Here is a 22,227-nt window from a genome sequence, read left to right on the forward strand (position 1 = left end):
GAGAGCTGTGGAGACTGGGTCATTGAATATATTTAAGGCGGAGATCGACAGATTTTTGAACGATATGGGAGTAAAAGGTTATGGAGCGGGCAGGGAAGTGGAGCTGAGTCCATGATTAGATCAGCGATGACCTTATTGAATGACAGAGCAGGCTCGAGGGGCCGAATGGCCGACTCCTGCTTCTTATGTTCTTATAAATATTGGCCAGGACACCTGGGATAACTTCCCTGCTTTTCTTTGACTGATGCTATGTGATCTTTTATGTTCACCTGAGAGACAGGGCCTTGGTTTAATGTATCATCCGAAAGACAGCCCCTCCAACAGTGCAGCACTCCCTCAGCACTAAGTCTTTGGAGTGGGACTTGAACCCCACTACCTTCTGATTCAAAGATGTAAAGTCCTGTCCCCTCAGAACAGATTCACACGAGGCATGTAGTGAAGTCAAGGTCACTCTGGACCTGCACCTTTATTTCACAGCTCTGGAATGCTGCACTTGCCTGAGACCTGTCCTTATATACCTGTCTCTTGCAAGTGCACCGCTGGTGGTAAGGTATGCTGGTGGTTACAGGTCATGTAGAGCATGTTAGGATACAGTTATATATAATAATGTAAGATACATGACAAAAGGCAAGAGTGCTATCCACTGAGCCACGGCTGACTGCAAGCAATATCAAATCAGAACCTTTCCAGACATGGCATTCATTGCAGAAGTGTCTCTTGGCAATTAATGAGGCAATGCGATACCGCGGAGTTCAACTCTTGTATTTCTCTATCGTTTATGACAGTATCATTTTACTTTCACAGTTGAAGCCTTGTTTTTTTCCGGTTTCTGTGGATGCAGCGCGGAGAGAATGTGTAGTCTGTGAGAAAAGCCCGATGGCGCCTGTGAGACATGTTAACATTCGGGCTGCTGAATAACAACTCGGAGATGAAAATATTGTCCACAATTACAAGGTCGTTACTCCCTGCCTAGTTAGATAAATACTGATTATTTGGACAATGGAGATATTTGTCTGGGAGATGTTGACAGTTGTCTGCAGGAGGAGATTAAGGTAAAAGATCACGCTGTGTTTTCCTTGTTTCTCGGGGAATATTTCGATGGGGTCGCGCTTTAATACTGTTGTTTTCTTTTAAGGCAATTTTTCTCCTTCCTTTCCCGGAGGAGGTCAGTTCGGTTATTGCTTGGACACATTTTTATGGGTACATAAGAACATAAGAACATAAGAATTAGGAACAGGAGTAGGCCATCTAGCCCCTCGAGCCTGCTCCGCCATTCAACAAGATCATGGCTGATCTGGCCGTGGACTCAGCTCCACTTATCCGCCTGCTCCCCGTAACCCTTAATTCCCTTATTGGTTAAAAATCTATCTATCTGTGATTTGAATACATTCAATGAGCTAGCCTCAACTGCTTCCTTGGGCAGAGAATTCCACAGATTCACAACCCTCTTGGAGAAGAAATTCCTTCTCAACTCGGTTTTAAATTGGCTCCCCCGTATTTTGAGGCTGTGCCCCCTAGTTCTAGTCTCCCCGACCAGTGGAAACAACCTCTCTGCCTCTATCTTGTCTATCCCTTTCATTATTTTAAATGTTTCTATAAGATCACCCCTCATCCTTCTGAACGCCAACGAGTAAAGACCCAGTCTACTCAATCTATCATCATAAGGTAACCCCCTCATCTCCGGAATCAGCCTAGTGAATCGTCTCTGTACCCCCTCCAAGGCTAGTATATCCTTCCTTAAGTAAGGTGACCAAAACTGCACGCAGTACTCCAGGTGCGGCCTCACCAATACCCTATACAGTTGCAGCAGGACCTCCCTGCTTTTGTAATCCATCCCTCTCGCAATGAAGGCCAACATTCCATTCGCCTTCCTGATTACCTGCTGCACCTGCAAACTAACTTTTTGGGATTCATGCACAAGGACCCCCAGGTCCCTCTGCACCTCAGCATGTTGTAATTTCTCCCCATTCAAATAATATTCCCTTTTACTGTTTTTTTTTCCAAGGTGGATGACCTCACATTTTGACATTGTATTCCATCTGCCAAACCTTAGCCCATTCGCAAGATGCCGGGCGGGCGGGCCCTGCCGAAGGAAGAGGGAGCGGACCGGAGTTAAAGTTAGGTGGCCGGGGGAGGCCGGAGCTGGTGGGGGAGGTCAGAGCGGGAGCTGGGGGTCGGGGGGGTCGGAGCGGGAGCTGGGGGGGGGGTTCGGAGCGGGAGTTGGGGGAGGGCAGTCGGAGCGGGAGCTGGGGGGGGTGGTCAGAGCGGGAGCTGGGGGCCGGGGGCGTTGGAGCGGGAGCTGGGGTGGGGCTCGGAGCGGGAGCTGGGGGGGGGTCAGAAAGGGAGCTGGGGGGGGTCAGAAAGGGAGCTGAGGGGGGAGCGGAGCGGGAGCTGGTGGGGGGGGGTGTCGGAGCGGGAGCTGGAGTGGGGTCGGAGCGGGTGCTGGGGGGGGGGGTTGGAGCGGGAGCTGGGGGGGGTGGGAGCGGGCAACGGAGCGGGAGCTGGGGGGGAGCGGGCAGCGGAGCGGGAGCTGGGGGGGCGGGAAGCGGGCTGCGGAGCGGGAGCTTGGAGGGGTGTGAGTGGGGGGTTGAGAGAGCCAGCTGAACAGGGGAGAAAGCTGGACGAGGGAGGTGCAGCCTGATCCTCGCAGCCCCAGTGAGGCCATTCGGCCAGGGCTAGTGGCTGCGTGCTTCGGGCCCCTCCCACACAGTTTCGGGCGCTTGGAGCTGCTGCACATGCGTGCCCACTGTAGCGCACCTGTGCAGAGGTCCCTGCAGAGATTTCAGTGCAGGGACTTGGCTCCGCCCCCCACAACTCGTGCTGTGCTGCACCAAGCTTCAAAGGACCTGCAGGGAGCTGGAGAATCTGAAGGTATTTTTTTGACGCACTTTCGGGCGCGAAAAACTGGCGTCCAGGTTGGGGCTGCGCCATTCTAGGCGCGGCCCCGAAACTTGGGCCCATTGTGTTTGAAGCGGCATTGATGGGCTCGATGATCACCTCCGCAACAAGGTGTTAACTGCCTCGCATTAACGATTGATGGCAGACTCTGGGTCTTCTGAGGTCGTACAGTTGCCGACGTGTACGTTCAGCCACATGCATTTCTGTCTGAAAACGACGTTACTTTGTGTACAGTATTAGCCGAAATCTCTTTATGCTGCGAAATTTGTTTGGTGTTATCGCTGGTGGACATAAATGCCTGGGCTATCATTATGGCTTTGCTCAGATTCAACAATCAATAGTTTGCGAAGGATAACCTCATGGCCAATGCCTAGCACAAAAAAATCTCTTAGCATTTGCTCAAGGAATCCATCTGTTATGCTCATAATAAATGGTCAGACCGAGTACTGTGTGTAATGAGCAAGTGTGACCTTAGCTCCTTTATTGTAGTTCCAGAGTGCAGGTACTTCGTGGGTGGCCTGCTTATATACCGTGCTCCTAAGGGATGCTGGGATCCTTTGGGACTCCAACAAGTAGGCCCTCTGGTGGATAGGTGTGAGGCAAGTTACAAGGTTACAAGGTGTTAAATACATAACATCACTCCTCCGTGAAGTCAACAATGTACTTATTTACAAGGTGAGACGATCTGGGGCTTTGCGCCCCCTTGTCGATCGTCTCGGTACAAATGTTGGTGTGGTTGGGTTGGTCAGTTCTTCATTGGGCTGTTGGGCAGACGGCCTTGCCGGGCTGCTGGGTATGATGAGTTCTGTTTCATGGTCAACTGTGATGTTAGTTGCCACTTGTGTGTGTGTGTGTTGGAAGCTCAAAGTTGGTGGTGTCCTCTTCAGGTTGTACGTAGCTATTGGTGAACCGCAGTTTAATTTGGTCCAAGTGTTTTCTGTGCGTTTGTCCATTGGTCAGTTTGACCTGAAACACCCTACTCCCCTCTTTGGCTGTGACCGTGCCAGCGAGCCACTTGGGACCATGTCCATAATTGAGCACAAACACAGGATCATTGATCTCAATATCGCGTGACAAGTTTGCACGGTCATGGTGCACACTCTGTTGATGCAGCTTGTCCTCCATGTGATCATGTAGATCATGGTGGACCAGAGAGAGCCTTGTTTTAAGTGCCCTTTTCATGAGCAGCTCGGCTGGAGGAATCCCTGTGAGTGAGTGGGGTCTGGTGCGGTAGCTGAGCAGTACTCGGGACAACCGGGTCTGCAGGGAGCCTTCCGACATGCGCTTCAAGCTTTGCTTGATGGTCTGAACTGCCCGTTCTGCCTGGCCATTGGATGCGGGCTTGAACAGCGCAGATGTGACATGTTTGATCCCGTTGCGGGTCATGAATTTAGACGAGGGGATTAAATGCAGTATCTCCAAATTTGCAGATGATACTAAGTTGGGTGGCAGTGTGAGCTGCGAGGAGGATGCTATTAGGCTGCAGAGTGACTTGGATAGGTTAGGTGAGTGGGCAAATGCATGGCAGATGAAGTATAATGTGGATAAATGTGAGGTTATCCACTTTGGTGGTAAAAACAGAGAGACAGACTATTATCTGAATGGTGACAGATTAGGAAAAGGGAAGGTGCAACGAGACCTGGGTGTCATGGTACATCAGTCATTGAAGGTTGGCATGCAGGTACAGCAGGCGGTTAAGAAAGCAAATGGCATGTTGGCCTTCATAGCGAGGGGATTTGAATACAGGGGCAGGGAGGTGTTGCTACAGTTGTACAGGGCCTTGGTGAGGCCACACCTGGAGTATTGTGTACAGTTTTGGTCTCCTAACTTGAGGAAGGACATTCTTGCTATTGAGGGAGTGCAGCGAAGGTTCACCAGACTGATTCCCGGGATGGCGGGACTGACCTATCAAGAAAGATTGGATCAACTGGGCTTGTATTCACTGGAGTTCAGAAGAATGAGAGGGGATCTCATAGAAACGTTTAAAATTCTGACGGGTTTAGACAGGTTAGATGCAGAAAGAATGTTCCCAATGTTGGGGAAGTCCAGAACCAGGGGTCACAGTCTGAGGATAAGGGGTAAGCCATTTAGGACCGAGATGAGGAGAAACTTCTTCACCCAGAGAGTGGTGAACCTGTGGAATTCTCTACCACAGAAAGTAGTTGAGGCCAATTCACTAAATATATTCAAAAGGGAGTTAGATGAAGTCCTTACTACTCGGGGGATCAAGGGTTATGGCGAGAAAGCAGGAAGGGGGTACTGAAGTTTCATGTTCAGCCATGAACTCATTGAATGGCGGTGCAGGCTAGAAGGGCTGAATGGCCTACTCCTGCACCTATTTTCTATGTTTCTATGTTTCTATGAACTCTTTGAATTCGACACTGGTTAAGCACGGCCCATTGTCACTGACTAGGACATCGGGCAGGCCGAGCGAGGCAAACATAGCTCGTAGATTTTCAATAGTAGCCGTGGACGTGCTTACAGACATTATTGCACATTCAATCCACTTTGAGTAAGCATCCAAGACAACCAAAAACATTTTGCCGAGGAATGGGCCTGCATAGTCTACATGGATCCTTGACCATGGTTTGGATGACCAGGACCATAAACTTAGAGGTGCCTCTCTGGGTGCATTGTTCAACTGAGTTGCATTGGTGTACACATGATTCTAAATCTGAGTCGATGCCTGGCCACCACACGTGGGATCTGGCTATGGCTTTCATCATCACGATGCCTGGATGGGTGCTGTGCAGTTCACAAATAAATGTGTCTTTCTTGGGCAAAACCACACGATTGCCCCACAAGAGACAGTCAGCCTGCAGGGACAGCTCATCTTTGCGCTTGTGGAATGGCTTAATCGCTTCCTGCATCTCCACTGGGACACTGGACCAGCTCCCATGGAGGACACAGTTTTTTACCAAGGACAGTAAAGGATCCTGGCTGGTCCAGGTACTGATCTGGCAGGCCGTAATGGGGGATTTCTCATTCTCAAATGCCTCCAGGACCATAAGCAAATCCGCTGGCTGTGCCATTTCCACCTCAGTGGTGGGCAATGGCAGCCGACTGAGAGTATCTGCGCAGTTCCCTGCCCGGTCTGTGGCGGATTACATAGTTGTATGCCGACAGCGTGAGCGCCCATCTTTGGATGCGGGCAGAGGCATTGGTATTGATCCCTTTGCTTTCCGAGAATAGCGATATGAGCGGCCTGTGGTCAGTTTCAAGCTCGAACTTGAGTCCAAACAAGTACTGGTGCATTTTTTTTACCCTGTAAACGCACACCAGAGCCTCTTTTTCAACCATGCTGTAGGCCCTTTCGGTCTTGGACAAACTCCTGGATGCATACGCAACTGGTTGCAATATTCCCGATTCATTAGCCTGTTGTAACACACACCCGACCCCGTATGACGACGCATCGCAAGCTAACACTAGTCGTTTACATGGGTTATACAGAACAAGCAGTTTGTTAGAACACAGTAAATTTCTGGCTTTCTTAAAGGTTGCCTCTTGTGAATTCCCCCATACCCAGTCGTCTCCCTTGCACATTAGCGCATGTAGGGGTTCTAGCAGGGTGCTTAACCCAGGTAGGAAATTACCGAAGTAGTTAAGGAGTCCCAGAAACGACTGCAGCTCCGTCACGTTCCGTGGTTGCGGCGTGTTCTTGATGGCCTCCGCCTTGGCGTCGGTGTGTCTGATGCCATCTGCTGCGATTCTCCTTCCTAACAATTCGACGTCCTGTGCCAGGAACACACACTTCGAGCATTTCAACCTGAGCCCCATGTGATCCAACCAACTAAAAACCTCCTCCAGGTTCTTCAAGTGCTCCATGGTGTCCCGACCTGTAACCAATATGTCGTTCTGGAAGACCACTGTACAAGGAACCGACTTTAGCAGGCTTTCCACGTTTCACTGGAAGATGACTGCAGCCGACCGAATCCCGAACGGGCACCGGTTGTAAATAAATAGACCTTCGTGTTGATGCAGGTGAGGCCTTTCGAAGACTCCTCCAGCTCCTGCATCATGTAGGCCGAGGTCAGGCCCAGCTTGGTGAATGTCTTCCCTCCAGCCAGGGTTCCAAATAGGTCGTCTGCCTTGGGTAGCGGGTATTGGTCCTTCGGCGAAAAACGGTTAATTGTTACTTTATAGTCACCGCAAATTCTAACTGTACCCTCCTCCTTGGGTAACATAGAAACATAGAAAATAGGTGCAGGAGCAGGCCATCTGGCCCTTCGAGCCTGTACCACCATTCCTTCAGTACCCCGTGCCTGCTTTCTCTCCATATCCCTTGATCCCTTTAGCCGCAAGGGCCACATCTAACTCCCTCTTGAATATATCTAACGAACTGGCATCAACAACTCTCTGCGGTAGAGAATTCCACAGGTTAACAACTCTCTGAGTGAAGAAGTTCCTCCTCATCTCAGTCCTAAATGGCTTACCCCTTATCCTTAGACTATGTCCCCTGGTTCTGGACTTCCCCAACATCCAGAGCATTCTTCCTGTATCTAACCTATCCAGTCCCGTCAGAATTTTATATGTTTCTATGAGATCCCCTCTCATCCTCCTAAACTCCAGTGAATACAGGCCCAGTCGATCCAGTCTCTCCTCATATCCTGCCATCCCAGGAATCAGTCTGGTGAACCTTCGCTGCACTCTCTCAATAGCAAGAATGTCCTTCCTCAGATTAGGAGACCAAAACTGAACACAATATTCCAGGTGGGACCTCACCAAGGCCCTGTACAACTGCAATAAGACTTCCCTGCTTCTATATTTAAATCCCCTTGCTATGAAGGCCAACATACCATTTGCCTTCTTCACCGCCTGCTGTACCTGCATGCCAACCTTCAATGACTGATGAATCATGACACCCAGGTCTCGCTGCACCTCCCCTTTTCCTAATCTGCCGCCATTCAGATAATATTCTGCCTTCATGTTTTTGCCCCCAATGTGGATAAGCTCACATTTATCCACATTATACTGCATCTGCCATGTATTTGCCCACTCGCCTAACCTGTCCAAATCACCCTGCAGCCTCTTAGCGTCCTCCTCACAGCTCACACTGCCACCCAATTTAGTGTCATCTGCAAACTTGGAAATATTACACTCAATTCCATCATCTAAATCATTAATATATATTGTAAAGAGCTGGGGTCGCAGCACTGAGCCCCGCGACACTCCACTAGTCATTACCTGCCATTCTGAAAAGGACCCGTTAATCCCAACTCTCTGCTTCCGGTCTGCGAACCTGTTCTCTATCCATGTTAGTACATTACCCCCAATACCATGTGCTTTTATTTTGCACACCAATCTCTTGTGTGGGACCTTGTCAAACGCCTTTTGAAAGTCCAAATACACCACATCCACTGGTTCTCCCCTGTCCACTCTACTGGTTACATCCTCAAAAAATTCCAGAAGATTTGTCAAGCATGATTTCCCCTTCATAAATCCATGCTGACTTGGACCAATCCTATCACTGCTTTCCAAATGCGCTGCTATTTCATCCTTAATGATTGATTCCAACATTTTCCCCACTACTGCTGTCAGGCTAACCGGTCTATAATTACCCGTTTTCTCTCTCCCTCCTTTTTAAAAAAGTGGTGTTACATTAGCAACCCTCCAGTCCATAGGAACTGATCCAGAGTCGATAGACTGTTTGAAAATTATCACCAATGCATCCACTATTTCTAGGGCCACTTCCTTAAGTACTCTGGGATGTAGACTATCAGGCCCTGGGGATTTATCAGCCTTCAATTCCGTCAATTTTCCTAACACAATTTCCCGCCTAATAAGGATATCCTTCAGTTCCTCCTTCTCACTAGACCTTCGGACCCTTAGTACATCGGGAAGGTTATTTGTGTCTTCCTTTTTGAAGACAGAACCAAAGTACTTGTTCAATTGATCTGCCATTTCTTTGTTCCCCATTATAAATTCACCCAAATCCGACTGCAAGGGACCAACATATGTTTCACTAATCTTTTTCTCTTCACATATCTATAGAAGCTTTTGCAGTCACTTTTTATGTTTCCGGCAAACTTCCTCTCGTACTCTATATTCCCCCTCTTAATTAAACCCTTTGTCCTCCTCTGCTGTATTCTAAATTTTTCCCAGTCCTCAGGCTTGCTACTTTTTCTGGCTAATTTGTATGCCTCTTCCTTGGATTTAACACTATCCTTAATTTCCCTTGTTAGCCATGGTTGAGCCACCTTCCCCGTTTTATTTTTACTCCAGACAGGGATGTACAAATATTGAAGTTCATCCATGTGATCTTTAAAGGTTTGCCATTGCCTATCCACCGTCAACCCTCTAAGTATCATTCGCCAGTCTATGCTAGCCATTTCGTACCTCATACCTTCAAAGTTACCTTTCCTTAAATTCAGGACCCTAGTTTCTGAATTAACTTTGTCACTCTCCATCTTAATAAAGAATTCTACCATATTATGGTCACTCTTCCCCAAGGGGCCTCGCACAACAAGATTGCTAATTAGTCCCTTCTCATTACACATCACCCAGTCTAGGATGGCCAGCTCTCTGGTTGATTCCTCAACATATTGATCTAGAAAACCATCCCTAATACACTCCAGGAAATCCTTCTCCACTGCATTGCTACCAGTTAGGTTAGCCCAATCAATATGTAGATTAAAGTCGCCCATGATTACTGCTGTACCTTTATTTTTTGTTTGATGCTGTCCCCAACCTCATTACTACTGTTTGGAGGTCTGTACACAACTCCCACTAGCGTTTTCTGCCCTTTGGTATTCCGTAGCTCCACCCATACCGATTCCACATCATCTAAGCTAATGTCCTTCCTTACAATTGCATTAATTTTCTCTTTAACCAGCCACCCCGCCTCCTTTTCCTTTCTGTCTATCCTTCCTAAATGCTGAATACCCCTGGATGTTGAGTTCCCAGTCTTGGTCACCCTGGAGCCATGTCTCTGTGATGCCAATCACATCAGACCCATTAACTGCTATCTGCGCAGTTAATTCGGTCCGAATACTCCTCACATTGAGGCACAGAGCCTTCAGGCTTGTCTTTTTAACACACTTTGACCCTTTAGAATTCTGCTGTAAAGTGGCCCTTTTTGTTTTTTGCCTTGGGTTTCTCTGCCCTCCACTTTTATTATTCTCCTTTCTATCTTTTGCTTCTGTCTCCATTTTATTCCCCTCTGTCTTCCTGCATAGGTTCCCATCCCCCTGCCATATTAGTTTAACTCCTCCCAAACAGCACTAGCAAACACTCACCCTAGGACATTGGTTCCGGTCCTGCCCAGGTGCAGACTGTCCAGTTTGTACTAGTCCCACCTCCCCCAGAATCAGTTCCAATGCCCCAGGAATTTGAATCCCTCCCTTGTGCACCATTGCTCAAGCCACGTATTCATCTGAGCTATCCTGCAATTCCTACTCTGACTAGCACGTGGCACTGGTAGCAATCCCGAGATTACTACTTTTGAGGTCCTACTTTTTAATTTAACTCCTAGCATCCTAAATTCAGCTCGTAGGACCTCATCCCGTTTTTTACCTATATCGTTGGTACCAATGTGCACCACGACAACTGGCTGTTCACCCTCCCTTTTCAGAATGTCCTGCACCCGCTCCGAGACATCCTTGACCCTTGCACCAGAGAGGCAACATACCATCCTGTGCAGTTGCGGCCACAGAAACGTCTATCTATTCCCCTTACAATTCCCCTATCACTATCGCTCTCCCACTCTTTTTTCTGCCCTCCTGTGCAGCAGAGCCACCCACAGTGCCATGAACCTGGTTGCTGCTGCTCTCCCCTGATGAGTCATCCCCCTCAACAGTACTGAAAGTGGTGTATCTGTTTTGCAGGGGGATCACCGCAAGTGACCCCTGCACTACCTTCCTTGCACTGCTCATCCTGTTGGTCTTCCATTCCCTATCTGGCTGTGGACCCTTAACCTGCGGTAAGACGAACTCACTAAATGTGCTATTCACATCATTCTCAGCATCGTGCATGCTCCAGAGTGAATCCACCCGCAGCTCCAGTTCCGCACCGAGTACCGGAACAATCGCATTGGCCCAGTCGTTGAACTCCACCGGCGCGATGATGCCTTTACGTTGCAGCCTGTCTAGCTTGATTTCCACTTTTTCACGCATCATGTACGGTACCGCCCGAGCCTTGTGGTGGATGGGTCGCTTACCGGGAACTAAATGGATCTGCACTTTCCCCCCCGAGAAACTTCTAATGCCTGGCTTGAATAACAATGGGAACTTGCTTAGAACCTGGGTACATGTGGTGTCGTCAACTGATGAAAGCGCTCGGATGTCGTCCCAGTTCCAGCGGATTTTCCCCAGCCAGCTTCTGCCAAATAACGTGGGTCCATCCCCTGGCACAATCCACAGCGGGAGTTTGTGTACTGCTCCATCATAGGAGACTTTGACTTCAGCACTGCCAATTACCGGGATTAGTTCCTTTGTATAAGTCATTAGCTTCGTGTGAATGGGGCTGAGCTTGGGCCTATGTGCCTTCTTTCCCCACAGCCTGTTGAAGGCCGTTTTATTCATTATGGACTGACTTGCCCCCGTGTCCCGCCCCATAGACACTGGAATATCATTCAGTTCAACTTTCAACATTATTGGTGGGCATTTCCTCGTAAACGTGTGTACCCCGTAAACCTCTGCCTCCTCCGTACGAGTTTCCAATTCCATCTGATCCTCTGTGGACCGATCTTCCTCTGCAACGTGGTGGTTTGCAGGGTTTGCAGCTCGCCTGCACATTCGTTGGAGGAGTCCCATTGTTCTGCAGCCATTGCAGGCATAGTGCTTAAAGCGGTATTGATGGGGCCGATGATCACCCCCGCAGCGCCAACAGGGTGTTAACTGCCTCACATTAACAGATGATGGCGGACTCTGGGTCAATTGAAGTCAGGCCACAGCAGCCGGGTGTGTACATTCTGCCCTGTACATTTCTGCTCAAAACCGACGTTACTTTACGCACAGTACTGGCCAAAACTTCTTTGTTCTGCAAAATCTGCTTGGTGTTGTCACTGGTGGACATAAATGCCTGGGCAATCGTTATGGCTTTACTCAGATTCGGAGTTTCTACCGTCAACAGTTTGTGAAGGATTGTCTTATGTCCGATGCCCAGTACAAAAAAGTCTCTGAGCATTTGTTCTAGGAATCCCTCAAACTCACAATGTCCTGCAAGGCGCCTTAGTTTGGCGACGTAGCTTGCCACTTCCTGGCCCTCCGATCGTTGACACGTGTAGAACCGATATCTCGCCATCAAAACACTTTCCTTAGGATTTAGGTGCTCCCGGACCAGTGTACACAGTTCTCTATAGGGTTTCTCTGTTTGTTTAGCCGGGGCCAGGAGATTCTTCATGAGGCCATAAGTAGTGGCCCCACAGACATTTAGGAGGATCGCCCTTCGTTTGGTCGTGTTCTTGTCCCCTTCCAGCTCATTGGCTATGAAGTATTGGTCGAATCTCCCCATGAAGGCCTCCCAATCATCCTCCTCCGAGAACTTCTCCAGGATGCCGACTGTTCTTTGCATTTTCGCGCGATTCGTTACCTCGTCGTCAATTGTTATGCTCATAATAAATCGTCAGACCAAGTACTGTGTGTAATGAGCCAGTGTGACCTTAGCTCCTTTATTGTAGTTCCAGAGTGCAGGTACCTCGTGGGTGGCCTGCTTATATACCGTGCTCCCAAGGGATGCTGCGATCCCTTGGGACTCCAACAGGTAGGCCCTCTGGTGGACAGGTGTGAGGCAGGTTACAAGGTTACAAGGGGTTAAATACATAACACCATCGAATTCGCAATGTCCTGCAAGGCGCCTTAGTTTGGCGACGTAGCTCGCCACTTCCTGGCCTTCAGACCGTTGACACGTGTAGAACCGATATCTCGCCATCAGAACGCTTTCCTTCGGATTTAGGTGCTCCCGGACCTGTGTACACAATTCTTCATGAAGATTCTTCATGAGGCCATAGGTTGTTGCCCCACAGACGGTAAGGAGGGTCGCCCATCATTTGGCAGCGTTCTTGTCCCCTTCCAGCTCGTTGGCCACGAACTATTGGTCGAGTTGCTCCACGAAGGCCTCCCAATCGTCCCCTTCTGAGAATTTCTCCAGGATACCAACAGTTCTTTGCTTTTTCGCGTGGTTGTTCATTATCTCGTCGCCAGTTGTTAAGCTCATAATAAAATCATGCAACTGACTACTGTAGACAATGAGTAAGTGTGACCTTAGCTCCTTTATTCAAACTCCAGAGTGCTGGTACAGCATGGGAAGCGTGCTTATATACTGTGCTCCCAAGGGATGCTAGGATCCCTTGGGACGCCAACATGTACGCCCTCTGGTGGTGGTATGATACAGATTGCCTAGGGTTGTATACATAACAGGTTCATCATAACTTCCTTGCTTTTGTACTCTATTTATGAAGCCCAGGATTACATATGCTTTTTCAACTGCTTTCTCAACCTGCCCTCCCACCTTCAACGATTTGTTGACAGAAACACCCAGGTCTCTCTGTTTGTGCACACCCTTTAGAATTGTGCCCTTTAGTTTATATTGCCTTTCCTCGTTCTTCATACCAAATGTATCACTTTTCCGCGTCAAATTTCATTCCACCAGCCTGTCTGTGTCTTCTTGAAGTCTATCACAATCATATTTATATATCTTTATAAATACACTCAATAAATAAATATATGCACAAATAACTGGCAGTACAGCGCTATCGCAGCAAAAAGCTTTATTACCACAGGAGAGAGATTGACAGATACTGAATGTGGTGACGAATATAATTGTGCCACATTGGGGTACATTATCCGAGATAGAATAAGTCATTGCTTAGTGCACAGAATGACATCTCCACATATTTCCTACGTTCTATGAAGATTAAATCAAGAAATGACAACAAGTGGTGCCCGGATAGTCAGGCATCACAGTACGATTTGGATTTAAGATGAGCCTATTTGCATCAAATGATCACTTTTCTGATCTCACATCCTGCTGTCTGGTCTATTAGTTGGAGGATTAGTATGGACAATGATCACATGGGCAGGTGTTACACTGTCACTGTCATTTTCTATTCAAATCTCATGCAAAAAAACACAAACAAAAAAAAACCTAACAATAAACTGCTGCTGTAACTCAAAACAGCGCCAATATTTTTTTTTAAGTTACGATGAATCAAACTCCTTCTCTGAGTCCCTCTGTTTCCTGCTCTCTCCCATATTTCTCAGTTACTCTCTGAACCTATTAACCATTTCCCTTTCTGCTCAGCTCTCCTTTCTCTGTCGATTATCTTTCCGCTCCTTTTCTTGCTGGATAGAATCGCAGCACACAGCCGCTGAAACTCAGTGCCGCATCATAGAACCATCACGCAGCACAGGAGGAGACCGTTCGGCCCAACGTGCCTGTACTGGCTCTGTTGAAAGAGTGATCTGATTAGTCCCGCTCCCCGCCTGCTCTTTCCCCATAGCCTTGCAACTGTTTCATAAGAACATAAGAATTAGGAGCGGGAGTAGGCCATTCGGCCCCTCGAGCCTGCTCTGCCATTCAATAAGATGATGGCTGATCTTCTACCTCAACTCAGAAGAATGAGAGGTGATCTTATTGAAGTTTTAAGATAATGAGGTGGCTTGACAAGGTGGATGCAGAGAGGATATTTCCACATAGGGAAAACTAAAACTAAGGGACATAGTCTCATAATAAGGGGTCGCCCATTTAAAACTGAGATGAGGTGAAATTTGTTCACTCAGAGGGTTGTAAATCTGTGGAATTCTCTGCCCCAGAGAGCTGTGGAGGCTGGGTCATTGAATATATTTAAGGCGGAGATAGACAGATTTTTGAGCAATAAGGGAGTAAAGGGTTATGGGGAGCGGGCAGGGAAGTGGAGCTGAGTCCATGATCAGATCAGCCATATGAATGGCGGAGCAGGTTCGAGGGGCCAAATGACCTACTCCTGCTCCTATTTCTTATGTAACTCCACTTTCCTGTACTGTCCCCATATCCCTTGATTCCCTTAATGTCCAAAAATCTATCGATCTCTGTCTTGAATATACTCAAAGACTGAGCCTCCACAGCCCTCTGGGGCAGAGAATTCCAAAGATCCACCACCCTCAGAGTGAAGACATTTTTCCTCATCTCAGTCAAGTATTGATCCAATTCACCTTTTGAATATTACTATTGAATCTGCTTCCACCATCCTTTCAGGTTCTAGATCATAACAACTCGCTGCGTAAAGAAAATTTCTCCTAATCTCCTCCGCTCTGGCTCTTTTGCCCGAACATCTCCCCAACACACTGAAACAATCCCTCCCTTTAAAATGCCACGCTGTTTTAAGTAGAATCACAGACAGTTGCTGCTGTGATCTGATATTCAGAGATATCCCACTGGCAATAGTGGCGTGTCCTCTATTCAACATACATCAAACAATGACTGTTAATTAAATGAAAAAAATATATGGGGTTGGGGTTGGGCGGTGGGGGTGTAATTTTAACCTAACTCCCATGCTGGGAATCCCACGGGATCAGGTCGAATGCTGGTTTTACAACCCACCCATTATCCGTTGACACTGGGGAGTAAAATCGGGTGGAGTGTGTCGCCCAACACTGTCAGTTTCCCGATGGGCAGGTGAGGTTAGAATTGACCCCTCTGTGTGTCTTAAAAAATCATGTGCAGTGTAACCCAAACAGAACGCCAAGATTGGTGACACGCTGTTCATGTTAATCGTGCACTCGCAAACCAAACTGGATCCACCGTTGCACTTTGCCGCCGCTATCATGGTGTTGGCTCTGGGGTTGTCCCCAGGTACTGGTCCACGATTGGGAGGAGCCGTGGGGAAGGACCAGCGTGGCTCTGTTTACCGCCGGGCTGATCCTGCTTCCTGCAGTTAGTCGTCACCATACACCCTCCCGCACCCCGCACCCCTCCCCACCCTACAAACCCCCCCCCCCCCACCCTCCTGCCCACACAGGACTGTCGGTCCACAGTTTGGTAAACCTTTAACTTAAAATAGATAAAACCTGACATAAACAGAGGAGATTTACGAGGATGTTGTCTGGACTGGAGAATTTTAGCTGTAAGGAAAGATTGGATAGACTGGGTTTGTTTTCTTTGGAACAGAGGAGGCTGAGGGGAGACCTTATTGAGGTGTATAAAATTATGAGGGGCCTGGATAAAGTAGATAGGAAGGACCTATTTCCCTTAGCAGAGGGGTCAACAACCAGGGGGCATAGATTTAAAGTAATTGGTATGAGGTTTAGAGGGGAGTTGAGGAGAACGTTTTTCACCCAGAGGGTGGTGGGGGTCTGGAACTCACTGCCTGAAAAGGTGGTAGAGGCAGAAACCCTTCACCGCATTTAAAAAGTACTTGGATGTGCACTTGAAGTGCTGTAACCTACAGGGCTAGGGACCAAGAGCTTGAAAGTGGGATTAGGCTGGATAGCTCTTTGTCGGCTGGCACGGACACGTTGGCCGAATGGCCTCCTTCCGTGCTGTAAATTTCTATGATTCTACGATTTGACGCCGCATTGATTTTAGATCAGGCTGCCTTTGGATCAGTGCAGCTTGGAAAGCTGATGGCAGTTCTCCAGCCTGATCCCCAGTGGAACGTCCCGCGCTTGACGGGGAAACAGCAGTTTATGTTGTGACTAATGCTTAAAAGAGGACAAGTGGCACTCTGCGAACGTGGTTTCAGTTGAGAAATTTGACTTTGGAAATGCGTCGCCGGACAGACAATATTTTGTAAAACTCCTGCTCATTGGGGAGTCAGCCCTTTCATTTCCGTCTGATGGCTTCCACGGTGTCTTGTGGGTTACACTCTTCCTAAAGGAAAGGGAAAAAACAATCGGTGACGACAAGCATGTCTAAAGAGGTACGGCCTGCTTTAGTTCTGTCCGTTATAAAAGGAGTCAAAGGGGACTTCACTTGCACTAGAACATGTCCTGGTTTGGTTTGATACAGATTTTAGTCTATTTATATCTCAGCCAGGTGTCTGAGGAAGGGCCATAAGAGTTAGGAGCAGGAGTCGGCCATTCGGCCCCCCCCGAGCCTGCTGCGCCGTTCAATAAGATCACGGCTGACCTTCGACCTCAACTCCACTTTCCCGCCCGATCCCCATATCCCTTGATTCACCTAGAGTCCAAAAATCTATCGATCTCAGCCTTGAATATACTCAACGACTCAGCATGCACAGCCCTATGGGGCAGAGAATTCCAAGGATTCACCTCCCTCTGAGTGAAGAAGTTACTCCTCATGTCAGTTTTAAATGGCCGTCCCTTTAACCTGAGATAATGTCCCTTAGTTCAGGACACTTCAGCCAAGGGAAACAACCTCTCAGCACCTACCCTGTCAATCCCCCTCAGGATCTTACATGTTTCAATGAGATCACCTCTCATTCTTCTCAACTCCAGGGAGTATAGGCCCAATATATTCAATCTCTCCTCATAGGACAACCCTCTCATCCCAGGAATCAATCTTGTGAATCTCCATTGTACCGCCTCTAGGGCAAGGATATCCTGCCTTAAATAAGGAGACCAAAACTGCGCACAGTACTCCAGGTGTGGAGTCACCAGAGCCCTGTATAATTGTAGCTAGACTTCCTTACTCTGGTACTCCAATCTTCTAGCAATAAAGGCCAACATGCCTTCCTAATTGCTTGCTGTTACCTGCACGCTAACTCTATGTGTTTCTTATACTAGGACACCTAAATCCCTCTCAACACCAACATGTAATAGTTTCTCACCATTTAAAAAATATTCTGCTTTTCTATTCTTCCTACCGAAGTGAATAACCTCACATTTCCCCTCCGTTATACTCCATCTGCCACCATATTGCCCACTCACTTAAGCTATCTATATCCCTTTGCAGGCTCTCTGCATCCTCCTCATATCTTACTTTTCCACCTAGCTTTGTATTGTCAGCAAACTTGGATACATTGCATTGGGTCCCTTCATCTAAGTCATTGATATAGATTGTAAATAGCTGAGGCCCCAGCACTGATCCTTGTGGCACCTCACTGGTTACAGCCTGCCAATCTGAAAGTGGCCCGTTTATCCTTACTCTCTGTTTTCTGTCTGTTAACTAATCCTTTATCCATCCGAATACATTACCCCCAATCCCAAGTGCCCTTATCTTGCTTAACAACCTTTTATGTGGCACCTTATTGAATGCCTTTTGGAAATCAAGGTATACTACATCCACTGGTCCCCTTTAGCTACCCTGCTAGTTACATCCTCAAAAAACTCTAATAAATTTGTTGACTCTGCCTAATCATATTATGATTTTCTAAGTACCCTGTTACATAGAAACATAGAAAATTGGTGCAGGAGTAGGCCATTCGGCCCTTCAAGCTTGCACCATCATTCAATATGATCATGGCTGATCATGCAACTTCAGTACCACATTCCTGCTTTCTCTCCATACCCCTTGATCCCTTTAGCCGTAAGGGCCACATCTAACTCCCTTTTGAATATACCACTTCCTTAATAATGGATTCCAGTGTTTTCCCAATAACTAATGTCAGGCTAACTTGCCTGTAGTTCCTGGTTTTCTCTCTCCCTCCTTTCTCGAATAGGAACCAAGCTATTCAATTCAAATACAAACAGCTTCATCGGAATTTCCTCAGGGGTTCCTCTGATTGATGGCTGTAACTTTGGCAGAAACTCTGCCAAACTCACGGTGGCTGGTCAGGGCAAGTTGCCGATGATATTCCTGGCATTCGTGTCTGAATATGTCTTTAATTGGTGGCTTTTAGTAGTTATTTAAATTAGTCCTGGTTGCTTTCTGTAAAGTATTTCTCAGCATGGCTGGTTCAATTGAGAGAGTCTGCCTGAGGTCTTCAGAGAGTGATAGTCGGGCCAAATAGCTTAATTAAATGGTGACAAACAGATCACTTGGAATAACCAAAGCATCATTTAACTCAGCAACCGTGACTATTTTTTTATTACTCGAGAAGTCACCTCAGTTTTAAAATTCTCGTCCTTGTTTTCTCCGTACCCCCTTCCAGCCTTACAACCCTCCGAGATCTTTGCTCTCCTCCAGCCCTACAACCCTCCGAGATCTCTGCTCTCCTCCAGCCCCACAACCCTCCGAGATCTCTGCTCTCCTCCAGCCCTACAACCCTCCGAGATCTCTGCTCTCCTCCAGCCCTACAACCCTCCGAGATCTCTGCTCTCCTCCAGCCCTACAACCCTCCGAGATCTCTGCTCTCCTCCAGCCCTACAACCCTCCGAGATCTCTGCTCTCCTCCAGCCCTACAACCCTCCGAGATCTCTGCTCTCCTCCAAATTCAGCTTCTTGATTTTCATCATCTCCACCATTGGTGGCCTTGCCTTCAGCTGCCTGGACCCTAAGCTGTGGAATTCCCTCCCTAAACCTCTCCAACTCTCCACCTCTCTCTCCTCCTTAAAACCTACCTCTTTGACCAAGCTTTGGGTCACCTAACCTAATACCTCCTTATGTGACTACGTGTCAAATTTTGTTTGATAATCGCTTCTGTGAAGCACCTTGGGACGTTTTGCCACGTTAAAATGGTACGTTGAGAGGGTAATTCCAGAGCTTACGTCCTCAGCAGCTGAAGGCACGGCTGCCAATGGGCGAGCGATGAAAATCGAGGAGGCGCAAGAGGCCAGAATTGGAGGAGCGCAGACATCTCGGGGGGTTGTGGGGCTGGAGGAGGTCACAGAGATAGGGTCTGGCGATGCCATTGAGGAATATGACAACAAGGATGAGAATATTAAAATCGAGGCGTTGCCAGACCAGAAACCAATGTAGGTCAGCAAGCACAGGGGTGATGGGTGAGTGGGACTTGGTGAAAGTTAGGACACGGGCAACTGAGTTTTGGATGAGCTCAAGTTCACAGAGGGCAGACAATGGGAGGCCGGCCAGGAGAGTGCTGGAATAGTGAAGTCCAGAGACAACAAAGGCATGGATGAGGAGACTTTAAGTCTTTACTTTTGGATTTCTACAGTCAAAACCACATTTCAAGAAACTGAAACATAAAGCTAACCTTGCTTCGAGGCGGGATTATGATTTTATCTTTCCTCATTCCCACACATACCACCTGGTCTTCAAAGATCTTCAGCTCATTCTCCATCGCCACAGCATTTCGACCTGTTTCCGGTCAAAAATAAAATGCCTGGTCATTATCGTGTAACTTTCTATTTCCTGTTTGTTTCACTCATCTAAAAAAAAACATTGACAGGTGTCAGCCATGGCTCAGTGGTGCGTCTCATCCGAAAGACGGCTACTCCGACAGTGCGGCACTCCCTCAGTACTGCCCCTCCGACAGTGCAGCACTCCCTCAGTACTGCCCCTCCGACAGTGTGGCACTCCCTCAGTACTGCCCCTCCGACAGTGCAGCACTCCCTCAGTACTGCCTCTCCAACAGTGCGGCGCTCCCTCAGTACTGCCCCTCCGACAGTGCAGCACTCCCTCAGTACTGCCCCTCCGACAGTGCGGCACTCCCTCAGTACTGCCCCTCCGACAGTGCGGCGCTCCCTAAGTACTGCCCCACCGACAGTGCGGCGCTCCCTCAGTGCTGCTTCTCCGACAGTGCGGCACTCCCTCAGTACCGCCCCTCTGACAGTGCGGCACTCCCTCAGTACTGCCCCTCCGACAGTGCGGCGCTCCCTCAGTACTGCCCCTCCGACAGTGCGGCACTCCCTCAGTACTGCCCCTCCGACAGTGCGGCGCTCCCTCAGTACTGTCACTCCGACAGTGCGGCGCTCCCTCAGTACTGCCCCTCCGACAGTGCGGCGCTCCCTCAGTACTGCCCCTCCGACAGTGCGGCGCTCCCTCAGTACTGCCCCTCCGACAGTGCGGCGCTCCCTCAGTACTGTACTGTGAACGTCAGCCTCGGCTATGGGCTCAAGTCTCTGGGACTCGATCCCACAACCTTCTGTCAGCTGTCATTCAGTCGGAAGCACTTTTGCCTCTGAGTCAGAAGGTTGTGGGGGTGAGGGGGTGGGGGGGGTGGGGTGGCGGGGTAGAGATGAAGGTGAGGGGAGGGAAGGGGAGGAAAGGTAGAGATGGAGCGGGCGGGGAGGGAGGTGTTGGAGGAGAGGGACGGGGAGGTTGGATGAAGAGGGGAAAGAAGGAGAGAGAGGGAGGAGAGAATTTGGAAGAGCTGAGGATGGAGGGAGGGGGAGCTGGGGAAGGATATTAAAGAGAGAGAGGGAGGAGGGTGAAGGGAGAGTGAGGGGAGGGGGGAGGGAGAGGGGCAGGAGGGAGGGTGTGGGGGAAGAGAGGGGTGGAGAGGGACGCGGGGAAAGATGGGGAAGAGAGGGAGTGAGAGGGAGAGAGTGGTGTCAGGAGCAGAGAGGAGGATGGGGAAGAGGAAGGGGAAAGGGGATAAAGAAAGAGGGAGAGGGGGAGGCAAGGAAGAATGTGGAAAGAGAGAGAGGGAGGAGAGAAGGGGAGGAAGGAGGGGGAGGATGAGAGATGGGTGGAGGGGGATGTGGGGCTAGATGAGGAAGGGAGAGAGGGAGGGAGAGTGAGTGGAGGGGGTGGGAGGGTGAGGGGGACAGGGTGGTGTAGGGAGTAGAGAGGAGGAGGCGGGGAAGGGTAGCAGGGAAGGACGGAAAAGAGGGAGGAGGAGGGGATGGGGAAGGGTGAGGGGGACAGAGTGGTTTAGCGAGGAGAGTGGAGGAGGGGGGTGGAGGGAAGGGAGAAAGCGGGGAGGGTCAGATAGTGGGGAGGGAGGGGACAGAAAGCCTGGGCCCGCTAAATCTACCCGATAGCTTGGCTCAGAAAGCTTGGTTCATTGAGCAGTTTGCGAAGGATCGGCACTCAACACTCACTGTAGAGGGACATCGTGTTAAACATTTTGCCATCGCGCTTCTCCTGAATGTGAAAGAGCATGCAGCTGGGGATTCTGGCATTGAGAATTTTGATCACCATGTAGGGCTTTGCTGCAAGTAAAAATGGACAATTACTGCATCCAGGAATAACAAACAAAGCTCAGGAAGAACGTTGGAAAGTTTCTATTTAAGAACATAAGAACATAAGAATTAGGAACAGGAGTAGGCCATCTAGCCCCTCGAGCCTGCTTCGCCATTCAACAAGATCATGGCTGGTCTGGTCGTGGACTCAGCTCCACTTACCCGCCCGCTCCCCATAACCCTTAATTCCCTTATTGCATAAAAATCTATCTATCTGTGACTTGAAAACATTCAATAAGCTAGCCTCAACTGCTTCCTTGGGCAGAGAATTCCACAGATTCACAACCCTCTGGGAGAAGAAATTATTTCTCAACTCGGTTTTAAATTGGCTCCTCCGTATTTTGAGGCTGTGCCCCCTAGTTCTAGTCTCCCCCACCAATGGAAACAACCTCTCTGCCTCTATCTTGTCTATCCCGTTCATGATTTT

The 22,227-nt window shown here is 48.8% G+C and overlaps 1 protein-coding gene across 1 annotated transcript in view; it reads right to left on the reverse strand.

The window, feature by feature from the left end:
- Window positions 1-15,827: 15,827 nt before the first annotated feature.
- LOC139232862 (alpha-1-acid glycoprotein-like) overlaps window positions 15,828-22,227 on the reverse strand; it is a 31,950-nt gene continuing 25,550 nt past the window's right edge. Inside the window, exons 4-6 of the mRNA XM_070863351.1 lie at window positions 21,660-21,770; window positions 19,868-19,971; window positions 15,828-16,683 (exon numbers count right to left, since the gene is read on the reverse strand). Of these exons, the coding sequence (XP_070719452.1) occupies window positions 16,636-16,683; window positions 19,868-19,971; window positions 21,660-21,770 (263 nt within the window). The 3' untranslated portion in view covers window positions 15,828-16,635. The remainder of the gene's footprint in view (window positions 16,684-19,867; window positions 19,972-21,659; window positions 21,771-22,227) is intronic.

This window comes from Pristiophorus japonicus, chromosome 20 (assembly GCF_044704955.1).
Source record: "Pristiophorus japonicus isolate sPriJap1 chromosome 20, sPriJap1.hap1, whole genome shotgun sequence".
NCBI lineage: Eukaryota > Metazoa > Chordata > Chondrichthyes > Pristiophoridae > Pristiophorus > Pristiophorus japonicus.